This window comes from Ranitomeya imitator, chromosome 7 (genome assembly GCF_032444005.1).
Source record: "Ranitomeya imitator isolate aRanImi1 chromosome 7, aRanImi1.pri, whole genome shotgun sequence".
NCBI lineage: Eukaryota > Metazoa > Chordata > Amphibia > Anura > Dendrobatidae > Ranitomeya > Ranitomeya imitator.
In genome coordinates, this window is record NC_091288.1 from 136,041,102 (window position 1) to 136,059,677 (window position 18,576).

At 47.1% G+C, this 18,576-nt stretch overlaps 1 protein-coding gene across 2 annotated transcripts in view; it reads right to left on the reverse strand.

Annotated features, from left to right (window-relative positions):
* WIPI2 (WD repeat domain, phosphoinositide interacting 2) overlaps positions 1-18,576 on the reverse strand; it is a 151,893-nt gene that overhangs the window by 53,934 nt on the left and 79,383 nt on the right. For both annotated transcript variants that reach the window (XM_069733837.1, XM_069733836.1), the window contains exon 7: positions 16,301-16,371. In XM_069733837.1, the coding sequence (XP_069589938.1) occupies positions 16,301-16,371 (71 nt within the window). The remainder of the gene's footprint in view (positions 1-16,300; positions 16,372-18,576) is intronic.

The following is an 18,576-nucleotide window of genomic DNA, read 5'->3' on the forward strand; positions in this document are numbered from 1 at the left end:
CAGAAGCAAACGCCGAGAGAAGGGGGGGGGGCGGGACCGGAAGCCGGAAGTGACGTAGCGTCGGCTTGTGTGGGACGGAAGCGCAGGGTGAAGCGGTTCACCTAGAATGTGCGTTCCACAACAGTGACAGACGCTACCAGCCGGCAAAAAGGGGGAGGTATCAAAGAATGAAGGGAGTAGGAGGGATGGACCAAGTATAAGCGTAGAAGAAAAAGATGTAAGAGCGATATGACCTCAGGGAGGACAAGGAGGAAAACAAAAAAGATGGGACAGGCAGATACACGGAGGGGGAGAGGGAAACCACAGAAGGAGAATAATGGAGAATAAGAGGATATGATGTGGAGAACACCGTATGTTAATGAGAACAAAGGGGTGCCTGTAAACATAAAAAGCATAACACTATATACAGCAGAGGTGGGTACATGGAATAGGTATCCCCGGATAGGTGAACTAATTGGTGCCTAGATAAAGACGTGATGAGGAGTCCTCTGGAAGATATCGGTTGGCAGAGACATAGTTGGTGAGAAGTACAGTGTGCCCATCATTTTAATATAGACGATTCTAGAGAAAACAGAGAAAAGTGTTAATGACCTGATACATACTATAATAAAGATAATAACACATACCAGACGAATTGGTGATAGATGAAATAAACATTCTAGGTAAAAGCCGACAACTCGTATACTCTATTAAGACCTTTAGGTGCTAGCGTATCAAGTGTGTGGATCCAAAACGCCTCACGTTTTTTAAGGGTAAGGATCCTATTGCCTCCCCGACGTGGAAGTGGTACTTGTTCTAAAATGAGGAATTTTAACTGGGAGATATTGTGTCCAGCAGCAGCGAAGTGGTGGGGTATCGGTAAAAGGAGGTTGTTACAGCGAATAGTGGACTTATGTTTCGACACTCTGTCGCGGATGGATTGGGATGTTTCTCCTATATACAGTAGACCACATGGACACTTTAAGACATAAACCACATAGGATGAACTACACGTAAAATAGCCATGGATTTTAAATTCTTTCCCGGAGCGTGGATGTGAGATAGTTTCACCCCTAAGGACATTATTGCACTGCGCGCAATGCAAACACGGGAAGGTACCCCTTCTCGGAGTGTTCAAAAAGAGTTGACGTGTAATAGTACTGGGGCCTATATCTGCTCTGACTAGAGTATCTCTTAGGTTAGGAGCCCGTTTAAAACAGGGAAGAAATGGTTCTTTAAATTCCGCAACATCGGGATAGGCCGTCGATAGTAAGGGCCAGTGTCTACGTATGGCTTTGTGTATTATGTACACTGATGGGTGGAACCCATGCACAAACGGGATACGTTTGGTATTGTCCCTCTTGGCTGTATTGGATATGTTTTGGGGTCTCATGCAGCGCCTCCGTATGCTAACGCTTACATGATAGATTTCGAAGAAAGTATGATCTATAACAACACCCTATTTCAGAATCACGTAATCCTATGGAAGAGATATATCGACGACGTGTTCTGCATATGGCATGGCTCTCCAGAAACTCTTGACAGCTTTTTTAACATACTCAATATCTCCTGGCCGGGTATTAATTCACGATCAGTGCTAGCCCCGATAAGATTAACTTTCTGGACACATTAGTCATTAAGAATCACGAGGGCCTTTTGAGTACGGATTTATATTTCAAAAGCACAGACCGAAATAGTCTGTTACACTTCAACAGTCTCCATCCTCCGTCCATTAAGAAATCCATACCACGAGCACAATACCAGAGGGTACAACGGATTGTATCCAATACAGAAACTAGAGAATCACGCATTGAGGGTATGACTAAAAAGTTCCAGGCTAGGGGCTATCCTCTTCCCTTACTAGAAAGCTCCCAAAACATATCCAATACAGCCAAGAGGGACAATACCAAACGTATCCCGTTTGTGCATGGGTTCCACCCATCAGTGTACATAATACACAAAGCCATACGTAGACACTGGCCCTTACTATCGACGGCCTATCCCGATGTTGCGGAATTTAAAGAACCATTTCTTCCCTGTTTTAAACGGGCTCCTAACCTAAGAGATACTCTAGTCAGAGCAGATATAGGCCCCAGTACTATTACACGTCAACTCTTTTTGAACACTCCGAGAAGGGGTACCTTCCCGTGTTTGCATTGCGCGCAGTGCAATAATGTCCTTAGGGGTGAAACTATCTCACATCCACGCTCCGGGAAAGAATTTAAAATCCATGGCTATTTTACGTGTAGTTCATCCTATGTGGTTTATGTCTTAAAGTGTCCATGTGGTCTACTGTATATAGGAGAAACATCCCAATCCATCCGCGACAGAGTGTCGAAACATAAGTCCACTATTTGCTGTAACAACCTCCTTTTACCGATACCCCACCACTTCGCTGCTGCTGGACACAATATCTCCCAGTTAAAATTCCTCATTTTAGAACAAGTACCACTTCCACGTCGGGGAGGCAATAGGATCCTTACCCTTAAAAAACGTGAGGCGTTTTGGATCCACACACTTGATACGCTAGCACCTAAAGGTCTTAATAGAGAATACGAGTTGTCGGCTTTTACCTAGAATGTTTATTTAATCTATCACCAATTCGTCTGGAATGTGTTATTATCTTTATTATAGTATGTATCAGGTCATTAACACTTTTCTCTGTTTTCTCTAGAATCGTCTATATTAAAATGATGGGCACACTGTACTTCTCACCAACTATGTCTCTGCCAACCGATATCTTCCAGAGGACTCCTCATCACGTCTTTATCTAGGCACCAATTAGTTCACCTATCCGGGGATACCTATTCCATGTACCCACCTCTGCTGTATATAGTGTTATGCTTTTTATGTTTACAGGCACCCCTTTGTTCTCATTAACATACGGTGTTCTCCACATCATATCCTCTTATTCTCCATTATTCTCCTTCTGTGGTTTCCCTCTCCCCCTCCGTGTATCTGCCTGTCCCATCTTTTTTGTTTTCCTCCTTGTCCTCCCTGAGGTCATATCGCTCTTACATCTTTTTCTTCTACGCTTATACTTGGTCCATCCCTCCTACTCCCTTCATTCTTTGATACCTCCCCCTTTTTGCCGGCTGGTAGCGTCTGTCACTGTTGTGGAACGCACATTCTAGGTGAACCGCTTCACCCTGCGCTTCCGTCCCACACAAGCCGACGCTACGTCACTTCCGGCTTCCGGTCCCGCCCCCCCCCCTTCTCTCGGCGTTTGCTTCTGGCGCTATATATTCCTGGCTAGACTCTCACCGCTCAGACTTGCGGTGGACGCCGTGTCTGGAGGCGGTTCTCCTTCCCTCTCTCTCCAGTCTGCTCAGGTACTGTGCGCCTTTATCTCGGATGATGGCTCCTTTCCTCTGCCTCTACTTATCGCTCTCATTTTGTTCCTCTCCCTAGTTGCAGGTGTGTGGTCCTGCAGGTGGTCTCCTCCCACCATCTGATCTCTGTTCTCCAGGTATCTGCTTGAGTCTTTGCATATTTTACCTATATCATGGCTGATCTACAGTCTGTTCACTGCAACCTCTTTGTCTTTCTTACAGTCATTAATCTCGCCCCCATTTCCGTTTATTTTGGGGCGCTCTACGGTTGTAAGTACTTTGGTAGCTTTCTTTTCTTCTCTACCCGCACTGGGGGGCATTCCGCTTATAGTTTCCTCCATTATGTTTTCCAATATTACAGGCGCCACTATCTTTTAGGTAGTGTTCAACTCTAGTCCATTGGCCAGATTGGCCCTCATATGCACGGTATGTGTGTCCATCTTACTCCATTCTCTCTGTCCCACTTTTTGGCATGGTCACATTTCTCTCATATTTTGACACCTAGCCTGGGTATTTGCTACCGTTTCCTCTGTTTCAATGTTACTAGTTAGAGATATATTTTCCTTTGACCCACTTCATGCTAACTATGTCTGTTTATTTAGGTTACCTTGTATATACTTTAGTTGTTTTTGTACAGGATGTACTTCTTTTTTCGTTACTTTTGTTTATATTGTTGTAGTGACTGATGAAAGTCCCAAGGGACTGAAACGTTTCTTGTGCTACCAATAAATCGTTTCTACAGTTACTGAAGTTGAGTGCTAGACTTCTTGTGCTACATTATCCTGATGGGGACCTTGCAGGGTCTAAATGTATGCATTGCCCCTCTGATGTCCTCCCCTGCCCCACAGATCTCCCTCCCTGCCCCACAGATGTCCCCCCTGCCTGGCTGATGTCCTCTCCTGCCCCGCTGATCTCCCCCCCTGGGGATCACCCCCTGCCCCGCTGATGTCCTCCCCTGCCCCGCATATCTTCCCCTTGCCCCACGGATCTCCCCCCTGCCCTGCTGATGTCCTCACCTGCCCCGCTGATGTCCACCCTGCCCTCTGGATCACCCCCTGCCCTGCTGATGTCCTCCCCTGCCCCGCAGATCTCTCCCCGGCCCTGTGGATCACACCCTGCCCCGCTGATGTCCTCACCTGCCCCGCTGATGTCCACCCTGCCCTCTGGATCACCCCCTGCCCTGCTGATGTCCTCCCCTGCCCCGCAGATCTCATCCCCTGCCCTGATGATGTCCTCCGCTGCCCCGCTGATGTCCCCACTGATCGTACCCCCTGCCCCAGTTTTTACATTAGGGTTAGGGTTGGGGCTAAAATTAGGCTTGGGATTAGAGGTAGGGTTAGGATTAGGGTTGGGATTAGGGGTAGGGTTAGGACTAGGGGTAGGGCTAGGATTAGGGGTAGGGTTAGGATTAGGGGTAGGGTTAGGATTAGGGGTAGGGTTAGGATTAGGGGTAGGGTTAGGATTAGGGGTAGGGTTAGGATTAGGGGTAGGGTTAGGATTAGGGGTAGGGTTAGGATTAGGGGTAGGGTTAGGATTAGTGGTAAGGTTGGGATTAGGGGTAAGGTTGGGATTAGGGGTAAGGTTGGGATTAGGGGTAAGGTTGGGATTAGGGGTAAGGTTGGGATTAGGGGTAAGGTTGGGATTAGGGTTAGGGTTGGAGTTAGAATTGGGGGTTTCCACTGGCACATCAGGGGCTCTCCAAACGCGACATGGCGTCCGATCTCAATTCCAGCCAATTCTGCGTTGAAAAAGTAAAACAGTTCTCCTTCCATTCTGAGCTCTCCCGTGCACCTAAACAAGGGTTTACCCCAACATATGGGGTATCAGCGTACTCAGGACAAATTGGACAACAACTTTTATGGTCCAATTTCTCTTGTTACCCTTGACAAAATAAAAATTTGGGGGGCTAAAAAACCCTTTTTGTGGGAAAAAAAATTATTTTTTGTTTTCACGGCTCTGCGTTATAAACTGTAGTGAAACACTTAGGGGTTCAAAGTTCTCGCAACACATCTAGATAAGTTCCTTGGGGGTCTAGTTTCCAAAACTAGGGGTTTCTACTGTTTAGGCACATCAGGGGCTCTGTAAATGCAACATGACGCAACAAAGTCTGCATTTCAAAACATCACTACTTCCCTTCCGAGCCCCGACGTGTGCCCAAACAGTGGTTTACCCCCACATATGGGGTATCAGCGTACTCAGGACAAACTGGGCAACAAATATTGGGGTCCAATTTCTCCTGTTACCCTTGTGAAAATAAAAAATTGCTTGCTAAAACAATTTTTGAGGAAAGAAAAATGATTTTTTATTTTCACGGCTCTGCGTTATAAACTTCTGTGAAGCACTTGGGGGTTTCAAAATGCTCACCACACATCTAGATAAGTTCCTTGGGGGTCTAGTTTCCAAAATGGGGTCACTTGTGGGGGGTTTCTACTGTTTAGGCATATCAGGGGCTCTGCAAACGTAACATGATGCCCGCAGACCATTCCATTAAAGTCTGCATTCCAAAACGTCACTACTTCCCTTCTGAGCCCCGACACGTGCCCAAACAGTGGTTTACCCCCCACATATGGGGTATCAGCGTACTCAGGACAAACTAGATAACTTTTGGGGTCCAATTTCTCCTGTCACTCTTATGAAAATAAAAAACTGCTTTCTAAAAATTAATTTTTGAGGAAAGAAAAATGATTTTTTATTTTCACGGCTCTGCGTTATAAACTTCTGTGAAGCACTTGGGGGTTTAAAGTGCTCACCACACATCTAGATTAGTTCCATGGGAGGTCTAGTTTCAAAAATGGGGTCACTTGTGGGGGAGCTCCAATGTTTAGGCACACAGGGGCTCTCCAAACGCCACATGGTGTCCGCTAACGATTGGAGCTAATTTTTCATTCAAACAGTCAAATGGTGCTCCTTCTCTTCCGAGCCCTGCCGTGTGCCAGTGGTTTACCCCCACATGTGAGGTATCAGTGTACTCAGGAGAAATTGCCAAATATATTTTAGGATCCATTTTATCCTGTTGCCCATGTGGAAATGAACAAATTGAGGCTAAAAGTATTTTTTTGTGAAAAAAATGTACTTTTTCATTTTTATGGATCAATTTGTGAAGCACCTGGGGGTTCAAAGTGCTCACAATGCATCTAGATAAGTTCCTTATGGGGTCTAGTTTCTAAAATGGGTTCACTTGTGGGGGATCTCCAATGTTTAGGCACACAGGGGCTCTCCAAACGCGACATGGTGTCCGCTAACGATTGGAGCTAATTTTTCATTCAAAAGTCAAATGGCGCTCCTTCCCTTCCGAGCCTTGCCGTGTGCCCAAACAGTAGTTTGTGACCACATATGAGGTATCGGTGTACTCAGGAGAAATTTCCCAACACATTTTACGATCTATTTTATCCTGTTGCCCATGTGAAAATGAAAAAATTGAGGCTAAAAAAATTTTTTGTGAAAAAAAAGTACTTTTTCATTTTTATGGATCAATTTGTGAAGCACCTGGGGGTTTAAAGTGCTCACTATGCATCTATATAAGCTCCTTGGGGGGTCTAGTTTCCAAAATGGGGTCACTTGTGGGGGAGCTCCAATGTTTAGGCACACAGAGGCTCTCCAAACGCGACATGGTGTCCGCTAACGATTGGAGCTAATTTTTCATTGAAAAAGTCAAATGGCGCTCCTTCTCTCCCAAGCCCTGTCGTGCGCCCAAACAGTGGTTCCCCCCCACATATGGGGTATGGGCGTACTCAGGACAAACTGTACAATAACGTTTGGAGTCCAGTTTCTCCTTTTACCCTTGGGAAAATAAAAAATTGTTGCTAAAAGATCATTTTTGTGACTAAAAAGTTAAATGTTCATTTTTTCCTTCCATGTTGCTTCTGCTGCTGTGAAGTACCTGAAGGGTTAATAAACTTCTTGAATGTGGTTTTGAGCACCTTGAGGGGTGCAGTTTTTAGAATGATGTCACTTTTGGGTATTTTCAGCCATATAGACCCCTCAAACTGACATCAAATGTGAGGTGGTCCCTAAAAAAATGGTTTTGCAAATTTTGTTTTAAAAATGAGAAATCACTGGTCAAATTTTAACCCTTATAACTTCCTAGCAAAAAAAAATTTGTTTCCAAAATTGTGCTGATGTAAAGTAAACATGTGGGTAATGTTATTTATTAACTATTTTTTGTCACATACCTCTCTCGTTTAACAGAATAAAAACTCAAAATTTGAAAATTGCAAAATTTTCACCAAATTTCCATTTTTTTCACAAATAAACGCAAAAATTATCGACCTAAATTTACCACTAACATGAAGCCCAATATGTCACGAAAAAATCTCAGAACCGCTAGGATCCATTGAAGCGTTCCTGAGTTATTACCTCAATAAAGGGACACTGGTCAGAACTGCAAAAAACGGCCAGGTTATTAAGGTCAAAATAGGCTGGGTCATGAAGGGGTTAAGCACCACAATCTCGATTAAAGGTAGAGTGGTCACTTTAGATCAGTGAGACACTGGAGTATTTACCAAGCGGTGGCGACCAGCTATGCTGGGAAGGGGTATAAGACCTTCCATACGGCTACACTTCTGAAAGCGTTTGTCTGGGTGTTCCCATGCTTTCTGCAACATGTCTGTAAACTCCACATGGTTACAAATGGATCTAGCCACATGTTTATCCCCCCTAAAGAAACCTGTTTCAGTAACGGTCAGTAAAGGGAGGGGGCAATGCAGCTGTCACTACCAGAGAGGTGTCCACTGCCAACGCCAAACTATCCACAATTTCCCATAGTTTTCCCAACAGATATGGATACAAGACGGATTCTGAATTGGAACTGGATTCTGAGTGCTGAGGGGAGTGAATTCCCTGGGAAAGGGAAAAGGAATATGGCCACCTCCCATGTGAAAGTGACCGGGACATGAAAGTACTCCTGCCAGCATGCACACACGCCCAGACCGCACCCACGCTAGCTACCACAGAGAGGCCCTCAGGAACTGGAGGCAGTCATGAGGAAATGCTCCACTCCCGCCCACCATCAATCTAACCCTGACCCACTAAGGCCGAGGGGACGAGCTGGGAGCTGGGCAGGTAGGGCCACCAGTAGCAGCACCTGCTTCCTGCATAAGCTCTGGTATCCACCACCTTAAAGATATAGCAGAGAGGGCATCAGGGGAGGAGCAGCGGAAGAGTGGGAGGGGGAAGGGAGGGAGAGGGGGAAAGGGAAGGGAGGGAGAGTGGAAAAGGGAAGGGAGGGAGAATGGGAAAGGAAAGGGAGGGATAGTGGGAAAGGAAAGGGAGGGATAGTGGGAAAGGGAAGGGAGGCAGAGTGAGAAAGGGAAGGGAGGGAGAGTGGGAAAGAGAAGGGAGGGAGAGTTGGAGGGGGGAGGGAGAGTTGGAGGGGGGAGGGAGAGTGGGAGGAGGGAGGGAGAGTAGGAGGAGGGAGGGAGAGTTGGAGGGGGAGGGAGAGTTGGAGGGGGGAGGGAGAGTTGGAAGGGGGAGGGAGAGTTGGAGGGGGAAGGGGAGGTGGAGAGCAGGAGGTGAATAGCGGGAGAGGAATGGGCTAATGACAGGGATATATACTTACCTGTCCTTAAACTACAGATCCCTTTATCTTCTGCTTCATGCAAACACAGCTATGTGGGGTGGAGGGCAAGAGCTAGTTGGCTTACGGACTTCTGCCCAAGTACTTGCATGACTGTGTCAAGGTACCTTAGTCCGGCCACACCGACGTAAGAGGATATGGACTGCGCAATTACAGCCTGTACTCTCCGTTGCTACGTGGGTGAAACAGAATGCACAATTACATTCTATTACCCTGAGACAGCCATCTAAAAGAAAAAAAACTAAGCAGTTAGCAGGTTTGAGACAGACCTCGCCCCCAACTCACTCTACACTAAGACAACAAAAGTACTCCAATGTTCAAGTAAAATAGAGAAATCTTTATTGAAAATCGATATAGGTAAAAAAAGATTAAAACAATTAAAAGAAGTCAAACCGCATAGATACAGTGGGGAAATAAAGTATTTAGTCAGCCACCAATTGTGCAAGTTCTCCCACTTAAAAAGATGAGACAGGCCTGTAATTGACATCATAGGTAGACCACAACTATGAGGGTCAAAATGAGAAAACAAATCCAGAAAATCACCTTGTCTGATTTGACAAGATTTATGTTGCAAATTATGGTGGAAAATAAGTATTTGGTCATTAACAAAAGTTAATCTCAATATTTTGTTAAATATCCTTTGTTGGCAATGACAGACGTTTTCTGTAAGTCATCACAAAGTTGGCACACATTGTTGGTGGTATGTTGGCCCATTCCTCCATGCACATGTCCTCTAGACCAGTGATGTTTTGTGCCGGTCGCTGGGCAACACGGACTTTCAACTCCCTCCAAAGTTTTTCTACGTGGTTGAGATCTGGAGACTGGTTCGGCCACTCCAGGACCTTCCTATGCTTCTTACGCAGCCACTCCTTCATTGCCCTGGCGGTGTGCTTGCGATCATCATCATGCTAAAAGACCCATCCATGTTCCATCTTCAATGCCCTTGCTGATGGAAGGAGGTTTGCACTCAAAATCTCACGGTATAATCCCTGAGCACATATTGCCTACAGATGTGCTACCGCTGCTTGGAGAATCCTCCTACCCAGACTTGCATCCGCTGAAGCCTGAGTATGGATATTATAGTGTATAGAGAAAGTGTGTTGACTGGACCAGGTCGCGACCTTGCAAACTTGTTCCGCTGATGCCGAAGAGCCCAGGAAGCGCCCACTACCCGAGTGGAGTGTGCCCTGATTCCAGCCGGAACGACTGTGCCTCTGATGCGGTAGGACTCCTGGATAGTCAACCGTATCCACCTGGCTATGGTCGATCTTGAGACCGCAAGTCCCTTCTTGCGACCCTTGGGGAGGATTAACAGTGTGTCTGTCTGCCGAAAGGATGCCATCCGAGACACATCTCCTGAGAGCTCTCACTAGATCTATTGTATGGAGAGCCCTTTCCACACGGTGCGTTGGCACTGGGCAAAACAAAGGCAAGACAATGTCCTTGTTCATGTGGAACGAGGAATCAACCTTTGGCAAAAAAAGGGGAAGCTGGCCTAAGCACCACCTTATCCTGATGAAAAAGCAAAAACGGAGCTCGGCAGGATAGAGCTGCCAGGTCAGACACACCCGCCTGATGGATGTCATGGCCACTAGAAATACTACTTTCAAGAAAGGTATGTCAAGGAGATGTCCTGAAGAGGCTTGAATGGAGATTCCTGCAGGACCCCTAGGACCAGGTTAAGGTGCCAAGCATCCAGGGGGGCCTTATAAGGCGGTACCATGTGAGCAACGCCTTGCATTAAGGTCTTCACCTGTAAATTGGTAGCGATCCTGCACTGAAAAAGGACAGACAAAGCCAATATCTGTCTTTTGAGGGTACTTGGTGCTAGACCCGAATCCAGGCTGGTTTGGAGGAATGCTAAAATGTTGGGGATAGAGAAACGAAGCGGGGAATAACCGCGCTCTCTGCACCATGCGAAGAAGACCTTCCAGGTGTGATGGTAGATACGTGCTGAGGCGGGCTTCCGGGCACTAATCATAGTAGCGGCCACCTTCTGGGAGAACCCGGCCTGGGTTAGAATCCAAGATTCAACGGCCAGGCCGTTAAACACAGGGCCCCTGAGCTCTGGTGGCAGATCGAGCCCTGGGAGAGAAGGTCCGCGCGCTCTGTCAGCCGCCAGGGAGTCTCGGTAAGCAGCTGTACTAGGTCTGCGTAGCAAGACCGCCAAGGCCAATCTGGAGCGACCAGAATTGCTGGGACCCGCAATATCCTGATCTTTTTGATGATCCTTGGGCGCAGTGGTAGCGGAGGAAACAGGTATGGGAGGTGAAACTGGTTCCAAGGTAGGACTTGCGCATCTACAGCGATTGACTGTGGATCCCGGTATCGGGCGACAAACCAGGGGCACTTTGGTGTGTACCCTGGAGGCCATCAGGTCCACTTCCGGGGTCCCCCAGCGTTGGCAAATCTGTTGAAAAAACATCGGGGTGAAGTGACCACTCCCCGTATGCCAGACCCTGTCGGCTGAGGAAATCCGCTGCCCAGTTCTCTTCGTCCGAAATGTGGACCGCCGAGATCACAGAGATAATGAAAGTGCTGTAGAGCCAGTCGAATAGCCCGAATCTCCAGAAGGTTGATTGGGAGGGCTGACTCCCGTGAAGACCAGCGTCCCTGGGCTGTATGTTGGCGAAACACCACTCCCCATCCGAGGAGACTGGCATCGGTCATGAGCACCAGCCATTGGACTTGGGGAAAAAGTTTCCCCTGTTGAAGGGAGGAACTCATTGTCCACCATTTAAGCGTCTGTCTGACCTGAGTGGAAAGACTGCACCGGAGACAGAGAGAATGAGTTCCTGTCCCAAGCTGCCAAAATGGCATGCTGCAGGGGACGAAGATGGAGTTGCGCAAACGGAACTGCCTCTATCGCTGCCACCATCCTTCCTAAGACTCTCATGCTAAACCGGATGGTATGAGGGACCGGCTGGCGAAGGACCCGCACTTCCTGCCGGAGTGCTAGGACCTTGTCCCGGGGGAGTATTGTGAGCCCTCTGGAGGTGTCGAAGATCATCCCCAGAAAGGTGATCCTCTGAGATGGCACAGGAGATGACTTTAAAATTCACCAGCCATCCCAGGCGAGCAAGAGTATCTAGCGTGATGCTGACACTTTCCTCACAGGCAAGAAAAGATGGACCCTTGACCAGGAGGTCATCTAAATATGGCAAGATGACTATACCCCGGGAATGCAGGATGGACACCACAGCCACCATTACCTTTGTGAACACCCTGCTGGCGGAGGCCAGCCCGAAAGGGAAGGTTGTGAACTGGAAATGCAGATTGCTGATGGCCAAACGAAGAAAACTCTGATGCGGAGGGAATATGGGGATGTGAAGATAGGAGTCTTGGATATCTATAGACACCAAATATTTTCCCTTTTCCATGGCAGCAATGACCGAGAGGAGAGATTCCATTTGGAAATGATGAATGCTGACAAACCTGTTCAGAAGCTTCAGGTTCAGAATGGGGCTTACCGCTCCGTCCTTTTTGGGGACTATGAACAGGATGGAATAGAAACCTTGAAACTTCCCGACATCCGGTACAGGGACGATAACTCCACTGAGCCGAGAGACTTGACAGACTTGAGTAAGGCCTGTGCCAGGAATTTTGAACTGGGAAGACGAGACAGAAAAAAATCGACTAGGGGGGCATCTTGTGCGGATGCCAGCTCTCTTACCCATCTGTCGTGTATAAAGGCGAGCCAGACTTGATGAAACCAGAGTAGGTGGCCGCCCATTTTGCTGGTGACGACCGGAGACTGCCTCCAGTCATTTGGATGAGAGAATCTGGAGGGCCTAGATCCTCTAGATCTTGGCTGGTGGGACCGCATCCTGTCCAACGGGTTGGTTCTGTATGAGATCTGATGATCCCTGTTCTTATTAGGCCGACCTGAACCGATAGTATCAGCCGCCGCAGTCCACCCCTGGTTTCGAAAGGACCTAAACCGTGCCTGAAACCGATGACGAAATGGCTGCTGAATCCTTTGCTGCGGAAGGAAGTTGCTCTCCCCCCCCCCTGTGGCATCAGAAATTAGTTGATCAAATTTTTTGCCGAATAACCGGCCACTCTGATAGGGCAAAGAAGGGACTTTTTTGAGGTTGAATCTGCCCGCCATGTCCTCAACCATAGAGCCCTCCTAATGGAAATTGCGTTTGCAGCAGCCAGTGCCGCGCAGTTCGCCGCATCCAAAGATGCATTCATCAAATAGTCTCCCACTAGAGCGATCTGATTTGAGATTTCGGCCACCTCGGATGGCAGGTCCTTATCCTGCAGGGCTCTATTCAAAGACTCTGACCAGGATATCATGGCCTTAAGGTACCGTCACACTGAACGATATCGCTAGCGATCCGTGACGTTGCAGCGTCCTGGCTAGCGATATCGTTCAGTTTGACACGCAGCAGCGATCAGGATCCTGCTGTGATGTCGTTGGTCGCTGCAAAAAGTCCAGCACTTTATTTCGTCGCTGGACTCCCTGCAGACATTGCTGAATCTGCTGTCCGTCCCCGGCGCTCTGCTTCTCTGCACTCCTCCTGCATCCTGTGTCAGCGCCGGCCAGCCGGAAAGCTCTGCTTTCCGGCCGCTGTGCTCACAGTCAGTGCAGGAAAGCAGAGCGCCGGGGACAGACAGCGGAAGGTAAGTATGTAGTTTTTGTTTCTTTTACTTTTACGATGGTAACCAGGGTAAACATCGGGTTACTAAGCGCGGCCCTGCGCTTAGTAACCTGATGTTTACCCTGGTTACCAGTGAAGACATCGCTGAATCGGCGTCACACACGCCGATTCAGCGATGTCTGCAGGGAGTCCAGCGACGAAATAAAGTGTTGGACTTTTTGCTGGACTTTGTTACCGGCATCGTTGGTCGCTGGAGAGCTGTCTGTGTGACAGCTCTCCAGCGACCAAACAGCGACGCTGCAGCGATCGACATCGTTGTCGGTATCGCTGCAGCGTCGCTTAGTGTGAAGGTACCTTTAGCTACCCAAGTTGCCGCAAAAGAGGGTGAAAGGGCTGAACCTGAAGCATCAAAAACTGAGCGAACCAGGCTCTCAATGAGCAGATCAGTGGGATCTGCAGGCCGGAGGTTCCTGTGAGATGGGGGATTCCTCAAGACAGGCAAACCACTGTTCCTGCACCTATCTAGGGCCTGAAGGGACTCAATTGCTCTAGTTAGTGACACCAAAGATTGCGACAGAGACAGGGCCCATTCCGAGGGACCTGACAAACTGGGCTCAGTCGCAGGAGAGGGCTCCTGAGCGTGCTCGGAATCACAGGCCTCACAGAACCGATTGCTCTGGGCACGCGGAAAAGCAGACCGACAGGTAAAACTTGAGGTATATAATACCGTATGGGTCTTGGACCGGTCCTTCTAGACATGGTGGGCCTGCTGTCGAAAGAATCCCCAATCTAGATTAGATGCAGCAGGGAGAGAGGAGCTGCCAGACTGGGAGTAACACTTACCCCAGTAGTCCTGTGTCCCTGGATCCTGGAAAACAACGTAGAAGAAACAGATCCTCTACCGATGCTCCTTATCTTCAAAAAAGCGTGCTCTGCTCGTAGGGGCGGAACCGGAAGCTTACACGCTCTGGAGGTGGGACTTTCACCCACGGCCTAGTACCAGCAAAAAACCGGGGACTAAATTTCCGTCGCCCGCCTGAGGATACAGGGGTGAGGCCACCGGAAGCAGACGTGTTTCGGAGGCGGGACTTTCACCCACGGCCTAGTACCACCAAAAGCAGGGGACTAAATTTCCGGCGCCCGCCCGAGAATACGGGGGCGGAGTCGACGTGAAGCCACCAGAAGACTCACTGAAAGTTGAATTTCCGCCCGCCAACCCGGACCTGCCAGACCATACAGGGGGAGAGGTTTGCGCATGGAAGTGCCAAGAAGAGCGCTGTAACAGGAGCCCTTCCAGCCCCCTACTCCTGCAATGGATTCCAGCTTCAGGTTAGAGAAGGGGCTGCGTAAAGGACGGTGCAGGCACTTTAACTCCATCGTCCCTTCAAGGGATGAGGAGAGGGACCGTCGGCCTCTTTCCATCACCGCAGTCTTAGCATTGGTGATGCAGTGGGGGCCTCACGGACTGCACATATGCACCTGTACAGCCTAGGGTTTCAATTCCTTAGGGAGGTCAGGGCTGAGTCCGGCATCTTGTCGCACGTTGCGGGATAGGATATGTGGAGGCGACACTCCACGTGCTCGCCCGTTGTTGGTTTGGGGAGATTGGACCCCTTCAAAAGGGTCCGTCGCCCCGGTCACATCTTCATGTTAAAAAAAGAGAAAAGAGGTCTGGGGAAAACCAGATATGTGCCTCCTAAAGACACTAAGCGTGAACTGGGTTAGCCTGCGGCTAGTGTCAGGGTGTATACGGCAGAGGAGGAGCTAACTTTTTTTTATGTTTACTTAGTGTCAGCCTCCTGGCGGCGATAGCATACACCCACGGTCCTGTGTCCCCCAATGAGACGAAGGAGAAAAATGGTATATGGTTGTAAATGGTGGAACAATTGTGAATAAAAACAAAGTTGATATAATACAATTTGAAGTGCTCTGAATGGCTCCTGTGACAGTTTTTCTAAAACTATTCGGTTGGGCCAAGAAAGAAGTCACCACGCATGGATTATGTAGAACGATTGTGATTCATTCAAGTGCAATTTTTTCCTTTAAGAAGCAAACAATCTGAACAGCAGTGAAACAAAACGAGATGGGGAGGTAGCCTTCACACAATGACTCTGGTTCAGGACAGTAAGGAAGTTTGTAAGATGTGCAGCCCAAATACACCTCTACATCCAGGGTTCCAAGAATTTTAAATCAAGTGTGTAAATCTTTTTACTTGTGTCTCATTCAGACATCCGTTTGTCTTTTCTCATTCACCAAAAAAATGTCTAGACTATTTTTCAACACTGCACTATATCTGATTTTCATTTATTTTTGGTCTGTTTGTCCGGTTTGAACATTGGTGAGGAATTCACTTTTCTGTTTCGCAAATGAAAAGAATAAATAAATACAATTTCTCATGCTATCCATTAATCAGCAAAAAACAGACAGCACTCATAGGACACATTAATGGCACCAGAGAAGTGCCCCCCACCTCCCAAAAAAAACCACACACCAGAAAAGTGGTCATCTACTTGAGGCTTTAGGATAATGTGTATGTACATGGTGTATTGTAGTTGTTCAAGCAGAAGACACCATAAGTTTAATTTTTGTTGCTTATTTTGTCATTTTTGTGACAGCTTTTTTTAAATTATAAAAAAAAAAAATAGTGGTGGCTTCTTGACACTGCTGTGCATTTGTTCATTATTGTTATAGCTTACTAAGACAGAATCCACCTGAAAAAGATGCCATATGCACAATACGATTTTCAGCGAATGTATGAAATAATATTCTCACAACTATATATAATATTAAGAAAATATTCTATTCACCGTTTCATTCCCCGCCTTAGCTCAAACAGCTTCTGACCTTCTGGAATGGAAAAAACACGGATCACTGTGCCCTGTAGAGGAAAGTATCATGTCAGAGAATGTATACAAGGAGACGATGGCTGCATGGCACTAAGGACAGAACAATGCTGCCCTCCTGTCTAAATAACTAAATTTTCTGACAAAGATAATATGACATTTTACTGTAAGGCTACTATACTAAAGAAAACAACTACATGCATACTACAAACAGATGACCAGAAGGGCAATAAACAGACCACCTCCCGGAATGGTGGTATGAAGCAGTAAGAAGGAAGATGTAGTGATAAATTGTGGCAAAATCCTACAATTAGTGGGTCCACAACAAAAACAGATTTAGGAGTTTGAAACAAACATGACAGTCAAAAAAAAGTAAATATCGGCCATTTATATAATTTAGATGACGTCATTACATACAGTGGGGAAAATAAGTATATGATATACTGCCGACTTATCAAGTTTTCCCACCTACAAAGAACGGAGAGGTCTGTAGTTTTTATCGTAGATACATTTCAACTGTGAGAGACAGAATCTAAAAATAAAAATTTCACATTACACTTGCAAAATCGTCAGTGCATCAAATACTTCTTTTCCCCACTGTACTGTTGTGAGTTCTGTTTTTGGGCTCCCTCTGGTGGTTACTGATGGTACTGGGTGACTTGTGTTCTCTGCGGTCTCTGGTGTCCACCTGTTCCATCAGGTTATGGGAGTTTCCTATTTAACCTGGCTTTTTTGTCATTTCCTCGCCGGCTATCAATGTAACCAGCGTGTCTTTTTACCTCTGCTCCCTGCGTCTGTTATCTTCAGGACAAGCTAAGTTTTGATTTTCCTGTTCCACGTTTTGCTTTATTTTTGTCTTGTCCAGCTTGCAGATATGTGATTCCTTGCTGCTGGTTGCTCTAGTGGGCTGAAATTACTCCTCATGTTCCATGAGTTTGCACATGAGTTCAAGTAATTTCAGGATGGTTTTTTGAAGGGTTTTTCGCTGACCGCGCAGTTCACTTTTGTATCCTCTGCTATCTAGCTTTAGCGGGCCTCATTTTTGCTGATTCTATTTTCATAACTACGTATGTGCTTTCCTCTCATTTCACCGTTATTACATGTGGGGGGCTGCTATTTCTGTGGGGTGTTTCTCTGGAGGCAAGTGAGGTCTGTGTTTCTTCTAATAGGGGAAGTTAATCCTTCGGCTGGCGCGAGACGTCTAGGAATCATCGTAGGCACGTTCCCCGGCTACTGCGAGTTGTGTGTTTAGGTTCAGGATCGCGGTCAGCTCAGGTTCCATCACCCTAGAGCCTGTTTTGTTTTTGTGCTTGTCCTTTTGTGATCCCCTGCCATTGGGATCATGACAGTATAGCCGGCCAGAAAAAATTGGTCATCGTTTTGGCTAAAGTAGGAGGAAAAGTAGTCTGAGGAAGTTTTTTTTTTTTCCTCCTCAGTGTTTGCTGCTTAGCCTTAATTGCAGCTTGGCTGCTTCTTTCCTCCTCTTAATCCTTGAATGGCTCTGACCTCAGCTGTTTATCATGGACGTCCAGAGTTTGGCTTCCAGCCTGAATAATCTTGCTGCTAAGGTTCAAAATATACAAGATTTTGTTGTACATACGCCTATGTCTGAACCTAGAATTCCTATCCCAGAGTTTTTTTCTGGAGATAGATCTAGTTTTCTGAATTTTAGGAACAATTGCAAGTTGTTTCTTTCCTTGAAATCTCGCTCCTCTGGAGACCCTGCTCAGCAGGTCAAGATTGTTATATCTTTCCTGCGGGGTGACCCTCAGAATTGGGCATTTGCATTGGCACCAGGGGATCCTGCGTTGCTCAATGTGGATGCGTTTTTTCTGGCATTGGGTTTGCTCTATGAGGAACCTAACCTAGAGATTCAGGCTGAAAAAGCTTTATTGGCTATCTCTCAGGGGCAAGATGAAGCAGAAATGTATTGTCAGAAATTTCGGAAAAGGTCGGTGCTTACTCAGTGGAATGAGTGCGCTCTGGCTGCAAAATTCAGAGATGGCCTATCTGAGGCCATTAAAGATGTTATGGTGGGGTTCCTGGCGCCTACAGGTCTGAATGAGTCCATGACTATGGCTATTCAGAATGATCGGCGTTTACGGGAGCGCAAACCTGTGCACCATTTGGCGGTGTCTTCTGAACAGGCACCTGAGATAATGCAATGTGATAGAATTCAGTCCAGAAGTGAACGGCAAAATTATAGGCGGAAAAATGGATTGTGTTTTTATTGTGGTGAT